At 38.7% G+C, this 12,027-nt stretch overlaps 1 protein-coding gene across 5 annotated transcripts in view; it reads right to left on the reverse strand.

Moving 5' to 3' along the window:
• The window catches only part of ENOX1 (ecto-NOX disulfide-thiol exchanger 1), a 366,915-nt gene that overhangs the window by 127,785 nt on the left and 227,103 nt on the right, over positions 1-12,027 (reverse strand). For all 5 annotated transcript variants that reach the window (XM_042838792.1, XM_042838794.1, XM_042838791.1 and 2 more), the window contains 2 exons: positions 11,741-11,876; positions 10,780-10,917 (listed from right to left, as the gene is read on the reverse strand). In XM_042838792.1, coding sequence (XP_042694726.1) covers positions 10,780-10,917; positions 11,741-11,750 — 148 coding nt within the window. In that variant the 5' untranslated portion in view covers positions 11,751-11,876. The remainder of the gene's footprint in view (positions 1-10,779; positions 10,918-11,740; positions 11,877-12,027) is intronic.

Raw genomic sequence — 12,027 nt, forward strand, 5'->3', positions numbered from 1 at the left:
CATGATATTTGGCCAGTGACATGTTACTACTGGATTTTACTGATGCCTGAGAGAAAACATATTTGTTTCCCTTCAAATCCCCGAATGAGTTTGTAGAGCAGGCAATACTGGAAAATTTGTAAACTTTGTTTATAAGTGGCCATTAAGCAACATGGAGTTTTCTGATATTTCCAATCCATAACTCAACCGTAATAGAATCCTGTGACAGCTTGTCGTCTTTCAATCGTAAAAGCATGGCAAGCAGTAAGAAAGTCCTCAGGAGGACTTATTGAGTTCAAGCTTACTTTGTACATATGTGGATGGAGCACTATACATAGTATCACTAGGCTGCAGATGAAAGAAAACTTGGAAGCAGAACAAATAACAGATCATGTAATCAAGTCTAGTGAGATGTGACTGTTACATAACAGAGCCCACAGAGGCCAGATATCATGCTGCATCTGCATGTGAAATAATTGAGCTATGACAAGGCAAACAAATGAGAAAACACATGAAACAAACAAACAAAAAAAGAAGAAAAAAAGAACTTGTGGAATTTGAACAACACTTACAAAATATCACTAGATCAACAACCTGATGTCTGTTAGCACCAAGAGGGAAAATGGGAAAATTACACTAAATTCACTGGCTGGAATACACAGATGTGTGATAACGTTTCTGCTGCACAGTCCTTTGAATAATGTGTTCCTTCTGTTACTACCTGAGGTAGCCAACAGATCTTAATATTCCTCAGGGCATGTCTGCTGTTTCAACACAATGCATTATTGTATTAAAAATACATACATTAATGTTTTGATGATGGAAAATGAGAGACCAAGGAATGAGAAAGCAGGTAGGAATACAACTGCCTATGAAAGGCAATGCCGTAAGATTGCCCTTCAGTGAGAACCTGGTGCTTCAAATCTTCAAATGAAGAGTTTGAAAGACAGTTAGTTCTCATGTCCCCGGTGAACTCAACTGTTGAGGTAAAACATGGGAAGAGAGAGGGACCCAGAGAGACACCAAATGGTGTATGTGAGTCATTGGCTATTATGATTTTGTTTTCCTAGCATTGCACTTTTCTGTTTCTAAGCCATGGAAATGTGCAGAGACACGTTCCACTCCATCAGGCAGTGCTGAAGCAGTTTGTTAAAGAGAAATGAATACATGATAAGATCCTTGGAGATGCATCTTCCCTTTGGAAGCCCACTCCTAACAACTTCCACTCACATAAAATAGTTCTGTGGCCTTCAAGATGACAATCTTTGTTGTGATTAAAATATGCAAGACAGTTCTTGCCGGAATGGATGGTTTGGGTTTGTTTTATCTTAATTCCAGATTATAAATTCCACTCAGACAACAACAAAAAACAACAGAAATGCAGGCTGTTTGCTCTTTTTGAACAGAAAGCATAGGACATGTTCCAAACCACATTTAGATTTAAAGCTCAAAATTAACACCTTGAATTGCAGCCAGAAATGATCTTAGCCTCGAAGCTGAAAGTCCCAACTCTTTGGAACCAATAAATCAGCCTTGACAAGCCTGAACTAACTATGGCTTATTATAAAATCAGACTTCATTATCTGCTTGAGGTAATTAGACAGACCAGAACAAAGGGACAAAAAGTTAAAAGGCAGCATATGTAGGAAGAACTGGAAGAGATATTTTACTATATATAGACCGGCGAATAACAAGAATGGACTTGTAATTGAGGTTTTTTTCCTTTTCATTCTGGCTACTAATGTGAAGGGATCCCTCAATATTTATTGTAAGCAATTTATTAAACCAGTTACTTTTGGAGCTGTTCTGTTGCACATTCCTACTCCCTGCTGCCTGCCTGCAGTCCTGGTATTCGGGTGCACCATCTAAGCTTTCTCATCTCACAACCCACAGTCCTTCTCTGAGTTCCTAAGGCGTTATGAAAGAATTAAAAGCATAGCAATTAAAAAAAAAAAAAAAAATGACAATGCTACAGTATTTACTACATTAAGGGGTAACAGCACTGTGTTTGGGTAGAAATATTAAATAATTATATATTAAATAATATCTCAATAAATATTGAGATATTTGAAAGAAAAATAAAATCTTTTCTCTTCTCTCTTGTTTTTCCTCTTAATTTTGGTGAGTTTATTATTATTGTAAATAATATTGAATCTATTTTCGTCATGACTATTCTGGTAAGTAAAGTTTTAGGACATTCTGAAATGTCATACAAATACTCCTACAACGCATGCTTTAAGTGCCAAAATTGCCTTCAAAATGCTTTCAAAAAGGTTTCAATGATTATTTATGGAAAGGACTCAGTCCTGCAAGTCTGAGTATAGTTCAAGTCCCAGAATGGGAGTTCCCAAGAGGAAGGTTACATAGTTTTGATAAAAGCAGCTCAAAATGAGGAAAAACCTCAGCACTACAGTTAGTTGTAATATCCCATTTTAATTCTAGTAAAATAAACCATCTGCAATACAATTGTATCACAGAAAACAAAGTGAGCTAGAGAAGTCTATAGCTTGTCCTCTCCATACTCTGCAGCCTGGACATTTGTCTTCCAAAGCACAGCTCATGCTGCTGAATCTATATAAAAGGTTATAAAAAGCACATCCGCTCCTTCTCCCGCCGTGCTGTCTCCTGTAAGTGCTAGCAAAGCTATTTCCTATCTTCTCACTTCCCTTTTGCAATCCGTCTCTACAAAATTACAACAGCACAATTACAGAGGAAGAGCAGGTAGAAAGCGTTCGCCTGCTTCTAATTTGTGCAATAGTTTGCCTCTTTCTCTTTGCCTGAATATCAGATAAAAGAGTTAAACTGCTTTTTCGCTTACCACCATAATACTGTGACGTCAAGGTACCTTATGGATACCACACAATAAGCAGCCAGCTTCCTAATCACTGCTGCTTTTCATGCCAATCAGTATTATCCCATTGTTTCCATGCAATTCCTAACCTACCTGGTTTATCTAAGCGAAAGAAAACAGACTGCGTGCAATTTGGGATGGGATTGACTTGTTAGTGCTCAGACATTGTTTAACTTATTGGAGCTATCCATCTGAAAGCCTTTCCTGAATGCAAATAACAAATAGCAACTAACTGCTGTAGACACTGTGTTCAGGAGGGGGAGATTATTTGTAAAGGAAAATCACCCAGGGTCAAATGAATGGTTTTTTAAGAAATAAATAAATACATAAATAAATAACATCTCCAAGAGGAATGTGCACATACAGGAAAAGCAGATAAAGTTGTCCCTGTTATACGAACAGGTGCATTACGTTCCTGAAGCCAAAGCAGCAGAATATCCCTAGTATTTAGGCAGAACACAATGTAAATACATGCTGGAGAGTTTTACAGAATATTTTACGTGATGAGTTTAATTATCTTCCACCTCCACATGTTGTGGCCTGCTTACTATCCCTCGGGCAAAGAAAGAGATTGAGTAGGGATGCACAACTGATGCCATGGTCTGATTTGGAGGGAGTTCATTTAGACTTAAGTCTTATCCTCCCAAGGAAGTCTTGCTCTGCAACATTCCTATTTGCGCCATCCTGATTTCTCCTGAGAGTATTCTGCATGGAATGAGTTAACAGTCCTGTTGGGACACCTGTGCCATCTCAAGCAGTTCACATTTTTGGCCTTGGGGCGTCAGGTAACATCGCCTTCATCTTGCCACCTGAACATACCACAGTGCTCAGCAAGCCAACTGTCAACAGTTTGCCATTAGCAAGCCTTGTTTTCCACATAAATGTATAACTTGGTATTCACACCTCATCTTTGATTAGTTAAAATTATCAATTTTACTCTTTGTGTTGATTTCCACCTACAGTATCTCAGTTTTCCCATAAGAGAACTAAATCATGTAGAGGTTATGCTGGATACCCCATGTTGGCCATGGAGCCTTAGGTCCTTGGATAGGGCATGATGTGTGAGAAGGGGAAGTGCTGTTAAAGAGCTGTGCTCCAACAGAAGTTAACAGTCAACAGCAAACAGTTTCAGGCTCCTGGCTTACTTTCTGCTTTGGGATGTTCATAATTACTCATGGGTATTTTTGTCTAGAATAAATAAACACACGGAAAATGGTGGGAAAGGAGGCTTTTCAAACTCAGAAAAAAAGATGGGAAAAACTTCTACAGAAATGAAATATTTCAATGTCATTTCACTGGAACTTCAAATAAAAACCAGCAGAATAGATTTTTTTTTGGCAGTTGCTACCAGAAAAACAAACAATTATCCAAACAATATCACATGAATCATAAATGTAGTTTGGGATTTCGAAAGAGTTAATAGGAGTTACACCAAATAGTAATCAGTTAGTTTTCCTGAACTGTTGACTGGACAGGGACAAAAGTATAGCAACAAATTCTGTAACCAAAAAGAATATTCCAGCCAGAAACAGCACAAGCCTTTTAATTAGCATTCATCTCTATGGGCCCCTGCTCACCTCCCGTGTCTTTACTTAGGACAATCTGTCCCTCAGATGATGATAAAAAAGCACTATTTATCTTTAAGCACCAAGAAGATTTTAATCACTATCTTCATTCTTGGCCTTAATTAAGGTCTAATATAGAGTAGGCACTTGAATGACCTAAGAGGCACTCTTCACCCAGAGTACTGTGTCAAAGGCTCTTAGAGTTTCTGCCACATTTTCTCTGGACGTTGAATATTTCTCTCCATTTTCTGTTGCAACCTGACTGTGTTTGTTCCTAGCCCTTTAATGTCCCCTGGTGTGAAGTCTCCTTGAGTAACACTCACATGATAGAAGGTGTGATTAACTCTGCAGTTACTTTTCAGGTCAATGAAAGAAAACCTACCTGCTACACTAATATGTAATATTTCCTTGGAGACGTTCCCAGTGGACCTACGTACTGCAATTCCCACTTTACCTATACTCTTTCACTCTTCCTGTTCCCATATCTTGACAATGGAAAAACACAGTTTTATTTGGGTACAGACTCTGATGTTTCAGAGTATGTTTCACACCTCTTAATTATTCTGATTGGTCATTCAGATAATTCAAACAGTAAATGTTTTCCTTTTTACTGACATACAAGGTCTCTGTAGGTCTCTCTCTTTACAAGGACTGTAAAATTAGAGGAAGGGATTAGAATACAGTTAGAGAAAATACGTAGCTTTCTTCAGAGTATGCCATGTTACATTTCTCTGGCTTGCCTATTAATGAAGAACAATGCATAAAACATGTTTGGAAGACATTATGTCTGAAAAAAAATAAAAAGTCTTCTGAAGATCTTGTAACTTCAAGGGTTTTGCAAAACCTATAGGACACTCTGAAAACATACTAAGATTTCTTATTTTTTCTTTTGCTGCACTGCCGTACCACTGGGCAGATGAGTTAGGCTACAGGAGAGTGCCTTCACCAGCTGCTGTCTGCCTAGAAGCTTAAATTCAGAGTGTGCTAGTGTGCTATTCAACAATAGTAGATGCTCAAGCTCTTTCCCCCCCCCCCCCAAAAAAAAATGACACAATCTTCAGGTCATAGTACAAATGTATTACTTCAAAACTTTTGTGGGTGACCCTGTAAGCAATAAATAGGAGCTCAATATTCAGAAGATTAGAATATTCAGAATATTACAGAAGAGGAATCTGAGTTTTATTAGGCTTGTCTTGGAAGTTTCAAGTTACGTGTTTATCGATGAACTGGTCCAGTGCCTTAGCAATGACGTGTGGAAAAGGAAAACCACTGTGTAATGGGACAGCTTAAGCAAAGCAAAAAGAGGCTGCCCACACATGTATCAGTGTCTCCAGTCCTTCAGTAGTGGAGATGCTTCTCAAGAAGTATACGCACAAGATTTGGCAGTATCTTCTGGCCAGCTGACTTCTTAAAGACTTCAGCACTGTTTACTGTACAGCCTCTCTTCTGAACATAATCAAATACAACTTGATTACCTACAAGATTTGATTGTGTTTCATTGATATTACAAAAATGGTGCCAAATCAGAACAATGAGGAATTTGTTTACAGTTCTAGTCAGAATGCAATGATATGTAGAAGACCACAATTCATTGAGCATGCCTCATTTATTCTATGGTAGAAAGCCAGTGAAGCCTAGCAGGTTTTTCCATAGCTGAAGCAGAATGGTGAAGGAATTATTAAGCCTCACACCACCCTTTATTTTTCTAAAATAATTCTTGGGTATTCTCCATTCCAACTCTAATGCGTGGGAATTAGTGATCTCTTGAGCCCCTGAAGTGAGTAGAAGAAGGAAATGCTGGTCAGCCCTTTGCTACGTCCATCACACTGAAAAATGCTAGTGACTGATTGTAAACTGAGTATAGTGTTTGCTTTTTGTTACAGTCTTAATTTTTGGGAAAGAGACAGTCTGAATATTATGTTTCCAAAGATCTGGAGGTCTTAAGCTTAGAAAATTATGGGAGGGATATTTAGCCTACTGTTTTAGGATTTAAAAGTCTAGATTGATATTTCCTGATTTCTTGTGTTATCAAGATCTACTTCTGGGGTTACAACTTCAGGATTGCACACACTTATTGTCACAGGTGCTGCATCCATAAGTGAAGTTTTGCTGAGTTATAATTTGATTTAGATATACAGCTTCTAGTTTGGAGAATCCTGCTCCATGTATTAATGATTAAGAGAAGGGCCCAGTGGAGGAAAAAGCACTTTGGTGCTGACTTGCCTTTTACATCTTCCTGTTTAGTATCAGCTACTCAGCACTGTCAGAAGCACAATCCTGAACGAGGTGATCTGATTGAAGCTGACAGTTCCTATGTTCCACTGAAATCAGGTCAAAAGACAAGTGTGTGGGGAAAGAAATGACAAATGGAAAAACAGAATGGTTGATGTAAGTGTCTAATATTTCACAACCTCCAGTGTCTAAAAGACATACGCCTGAGGCCACTAAAATGGTGTACAGCTTTCCTGTACTTATTGGTAAGAGGAATGTTAGGCTTCAAAGCTTACTAGCCTCCAATTTCACTAGGAGTTTGTAGAACTGGTCAAAGTATAACTTCAGCAAAAACAATACTGGAGACCACTGAAAATTTAATATCCTAAGGGTGAGGCATGTTGGCTGGACTCGCACGAATGATGTTGCCTTAATAATTACCCATAGGTAAGTAGAAGGCATCAGCTTTCAGGCATACCCTTGACTTGTAAGCAGAAATATAACTTTCACCTTGGATGTCTGCACTTCAAGTTTGTTATTTCTTTTTTTTTCTGCAAGAGTACAAACAACCAGCACAGAGGACAGCCTTAAGCAACTCTAGAATTACCACTTAGGTACCATGTGTTTGCACTGGTGAACTTTTTAATTTATACAATCTTTGATCAACAAATGTTTAAGTCCTCTAAGTCACTCTGGAAGAAAAGCATCTCAGAATTGCTTTATGTTTTCCAGTTTATGCTTTGCAGTGGCTCATTAGTGTAAGGAAAACCAAACCAAATTGGAAAGTAAATCATGTTTTCGGGCCAGATGTCATCATTTAGAATACAGGTGACCTGATGCCATTTGCTGAAACAAAAGACAGCAGAAGGACACTAAATTCAGCAGCGCCAGAACTGCCTTTAAAAAGTCCTGATGTGAAAGCAAAATAAAACAGCCTCAGTCGGCCATAGGTCACCAAGCTTTTCTGCTATTCCTAAAATATAACAGAGCAGCAGACTTAAACACAGTTGAAAGATGTGCTTGAATCAGAGCTGCTGATGGCACAAGGTACATTCATATCTCAAAACCACGGAGTACAAACTACCTTTCTCCTATCGCCTGGACATGTTTCTCAAAGTTCCAGAGTGGTGAAAACTGCAATTTTAAGGCCTGCCCAACTCAGAAGCAGTTTAGCAGATTGTGTCCAACCTTTCCAGAAAATCCTTACCTTTGGGAGAAGACCAAGACACTTAGGTCCAACAGGCAATTTTTTGGAAAAATTTATAACTTGCTGAAGGAAGGGGTTTACAATGAAAGTGCTTTTCAGCCAAGGCCATTCCACATCAGTCTTTAGCACTTTAACTAATGCACTACTAAACTACAGTTTATCATATGAATTGTGTATATATTTTGTATAAATGTATACTTTAGCTTACATGCAATGCAGTAGCTAAATATTGTGGAAGAAGATGAGCTTTATGAAAAACAAGAAGTGCAAGCAGGCTACACATAGAAATAGAAGAGATATTATACACCTATTAACAAGAATACATCTTCACAAATGAAAGGCTCTGGCATTTTCTCAGATCAAAAATCCAATTTTACAGTACTGGGAGATAAGGAATTGAATAGAGTACAGATATCATCTAAACTGATATTAAAAGGTTAGCAGTGCTTAAAATTGATTAGTTACCCAGAACAGACAGCCTACATCACAGACTGCAGGAAGAGCATCGGACAGATGTTTCAGAAGCTTTATTATTAATGTTAACAAATTCTCAGGCTGGGCAAGAGCTTCACAGCTTGTAAAGCGGGTAGTACAACTCTGTTATGATGCAGGCATCCCAGCATGTTACACAGCAGCAAAGTTAACGTCAGTTGAAAAAAAAAAAAGAGCAAAAATCCACAAACAGACTTAGTAGATCATATGGCCTCCATACGTAGGGGATGAAAATTGCTCTGCCATTTAGGAATCAGGAACCAGGCTTGGAGGAAGAAAGGCTGTGAATGAAGGAGAGCCTTGGAAATTGAAATATCACAGAATTAAGAGACATGTCAGGGAATGGGTGAGTGCAATACCCTGAATTTCAGACTACAGAAGGTTATAAAGGCACGCACAGAGAAGATCACACACTCTCCAAGATCATTTTAAACTATTTATTGCTTTCCTAACAGTCTCCAAGGCAGGAAAATAAAATAATAAAATAAAAATACTTATTTTTAAAGGCAGAGAAAAAGTTAGTGCTGGGACATGGGTGTTTCATTTTAATCTCTGAGAAATGTCATAGATGACAGTAAAAACAGCAAAATGTGACTGCTGTGGGAGATTATTTCATTGCTAGGATTAATAACAATGAAAAAAATGAAAAAAAAGTCAGAAATAGCTGAGGAGTCTTTAGATATTTGGTTCTAACGTGGTGATGGAAACTGTTGCTGAATGTAGGTGCAGTAAATATATTTATCAATATATCAAAGCAGAAAGAGTCCATAAGTCTTTTCATGGTAAATTGTGGTGAAAATTATGGATTTGCCATGATGAAAATGTGTCAAAAACTTATGAATCATGGGGAAACATAATGAAATGTCAAAGCACCTATTTACCTTGAAAAATACAAGAGTCTCAAAGAAAGGAAAGGAAAGGGAAAGGGAAAGCAGGAATTATTTCTGTAGAGAAAATAGGTAACACTTCACTGATTAATATTTATTACTTATGGCACCTTCCATATATTCAATATGCTGAACAAATACCAGCTGGCCTGTACAACACTCCTACAATACATAATATACAAATTATGAAAATTACAGCAGGGAGCTGGCAATGAAATAAAATCCATGGGATCCTCCCTGATGGGGAAATCACTGCAACGGAGACAAGGCTGCCTTGTAGGGACTGCATAGTGCACCTGAGGACAAAACTTCCACCAAAAATGGGGAGACAGAGGAAGAAGGGAAGACAAAAAGGTGGGCAAATTCCATGGGACATGCAACTGAGATACTTGTACACGGGTTGAGGAGCCACCACCACTCCCTAGCGCACAGGAATTGACAGCAGGGGAGGCAGGTGCTGACAGCTCTGCTTGTTGACTTTTATCAGGAGAATGGGGTTAAAGAATCAGCTGATGGCCTCCAGTGGCTAAATTCTCTGTTTGAGAATCTTCCATTATAAATCAACTTTTGTGCAGCTTAGTTTACCCGCCTGTAAAATGGGTAATTCAGAGCCAGACCATCAGCTGCAAACTGGCATAGCTTCATGCTGTTCCAAGTTCCAGAAGGGGACATATTTGGCCAAAATAAAACCTCTCACATCCCTGGTGAGGCCAACAGAGTGATTTAGATATGGCTTACCACCTCCACATCTACATGGACGGGTGCAGATGTGACAGGAGGCTGCTCTGAATCAGATGTTGCCCTGCTCTTCTTAAGCTAAGGATGCAGTTTCCAGGGGGGATCTGTCATATATCTGGCTGGTGGCTTGTGTCTGTGGGGCACCCATCCATACAAAAATTATTTCTCTACCTCACAGGAGCAATGTAGTTTAATTAATCCCACCCAATTAGTCCTCTACTGCTGGCAGTGAAGTCTGATGATGCCTGGATGCGTCTGTGAAACACTGCTGATTCCGAAATACTATTTTTATTGTTTTTAGAATGAGTTCATTCTCTACAATGCTTCCCCAAACTGTAAGTGAAATAGCAAAATCAAACAAGAACAACCTATTGAAATTCACTTTATGACTCCATAAGTAAATAAGTGCACACCTGTTGGGAAAGTTTTGCTTTACTAATATTAACTGAGTGAATGGGCTACATAATTTTCTACCCAATTAACGTAACTTCAAAATCCTTCTCCAGTCAGGAAGTCCCAGACCATGGTGTGCCCTAGCAGAACATAAAAAAATCCTGCTTGAATGAAGAAACAGATTTTATGTGACCCTGATTCTGATCTTGACCCAGAATGAGGATCGATGTCTAATTTTGCCAGAGTTTGGGCTTTTCCACAAGGTTAAAATATGGTATAGATTTTACAACTACTACAAGAAGAGACTACTACACTGTATGCAATATTAATCATAGATAGTGTTTTCAGAATATGAAAAATAAATATAGCCTCAAAAATAATTCCAGATATTTTAAAAGAAGGCAAAGAGTCCATAGATTTTTGCAACAGACCTCTTCAATACAAAAAAAGTCTTACCTGTCACAAGCTGTTGTCCAGCTAGACCTACTGGAACCATCCCTAGGTTATTCATAGCTGTGGCCCAAGCTGTTGGATCAGTGACTGACATGTTCAGTTGCGTGGTATCTATAGCTATACTTCCCAAACCATCAGCTGCTGCGGGAGAAGAAACACATCAATATGACAGCATTTTTAACAAAGCGTTCAATGAAAATGAGATATCACCATTCTCTTGTTTCTTAATTATAGTTCACCTTTCAGAAGTTTCAGACAATACTGCTTGGCAAATCATAAAGATATTAGAAACATTCAACAGGCATAGAATGAAACATGAATGGTTCAAGCTGATTATATGGAACACTTTTTCACCAGGAGGAGAGTTGAGTGGTGGAACAAGCTTAACAGCCACCAACCTTTGTAGCTTTTGGGCCAAAACTTGATAAAGCACTGAGCAATTGGTCTGATCCTACAGCCAGCTTTGCTCTGAGCAGAAGGTTGTACTGGAGACCTCCTGAGATCCCTCCTGTGCTGGATGAATTATCCTGTAGTCTTCTAATATAATTTGACTATATATAATCTGTGGTAAACTGTCAGAAAACTGAGGACCAAACACATGTGAAAGAAAAACCTATTTTCCATGAGATGCAATTTTATAGAGAATTTAAGAATATGTTAGCTCTGAATTAAAAAGAGGTCAAAGACAATGAATTCACCATGGGAAACATCAAGTTTTGTTATGAACTACAATTCTGTGATTCTGTGAAAACAAGAAAATTAACATTCATATGGTCAAAATCGACTGCCCAGGTAATGGGTTCCTGGGTTAGTGAAGGAAGAGAAGGTCTGATAGCTAAGGGAGGGTACCCTCCTGATTGTAAATCTCCAGGCACAAGGACTGATTTGTGCATCTCCCTCATCACAATGAACTCAGTTCATTCCCACTATTTTCTTACAACCTATGCAGATCAGAGACACTTACCAGCAGCCATCGCTTTTTCACCAGTTCCTTTTGTTCCTGTTAGACTTCTTCAGCTAGCAATAATTTGCTACTGTCTTAGCAGCATCTTGAGATGGGATGTCATCGAACTCAGGGCCCACATACAGCTCATTAGGCTCTGAAAGAGAAAAGATAAAATCAGCCACCGAGTGCCACAACCAGAACATGGTTGTAGAACAACAAACAGCTCTGGGAAACCAACAAACAATGCTCCTGCCCATGTGCACCAGGCACCAGCCCCAGGCTTCCTGCACGCACTTCAGAGAGGA

The sequence above is a fragment of the Centrocercus urophasianus genome, unplaced genomic scaffold (assembly GCF_019232065.1).
Source record: "Centrocercus urophasianus isolate 14NV4802_14NV808 unplaced genomic scaffold, USGS_Curo_1.0 seq_9, whole genome shotgun sequence".
NCBI classification, from domain to species: domain Eukaryota; kingdom Metazoa; phylum Chordata; class Aves; order Galliformes; family Phasianidae; genus Centrocercus; species Centrocercus urophasianus.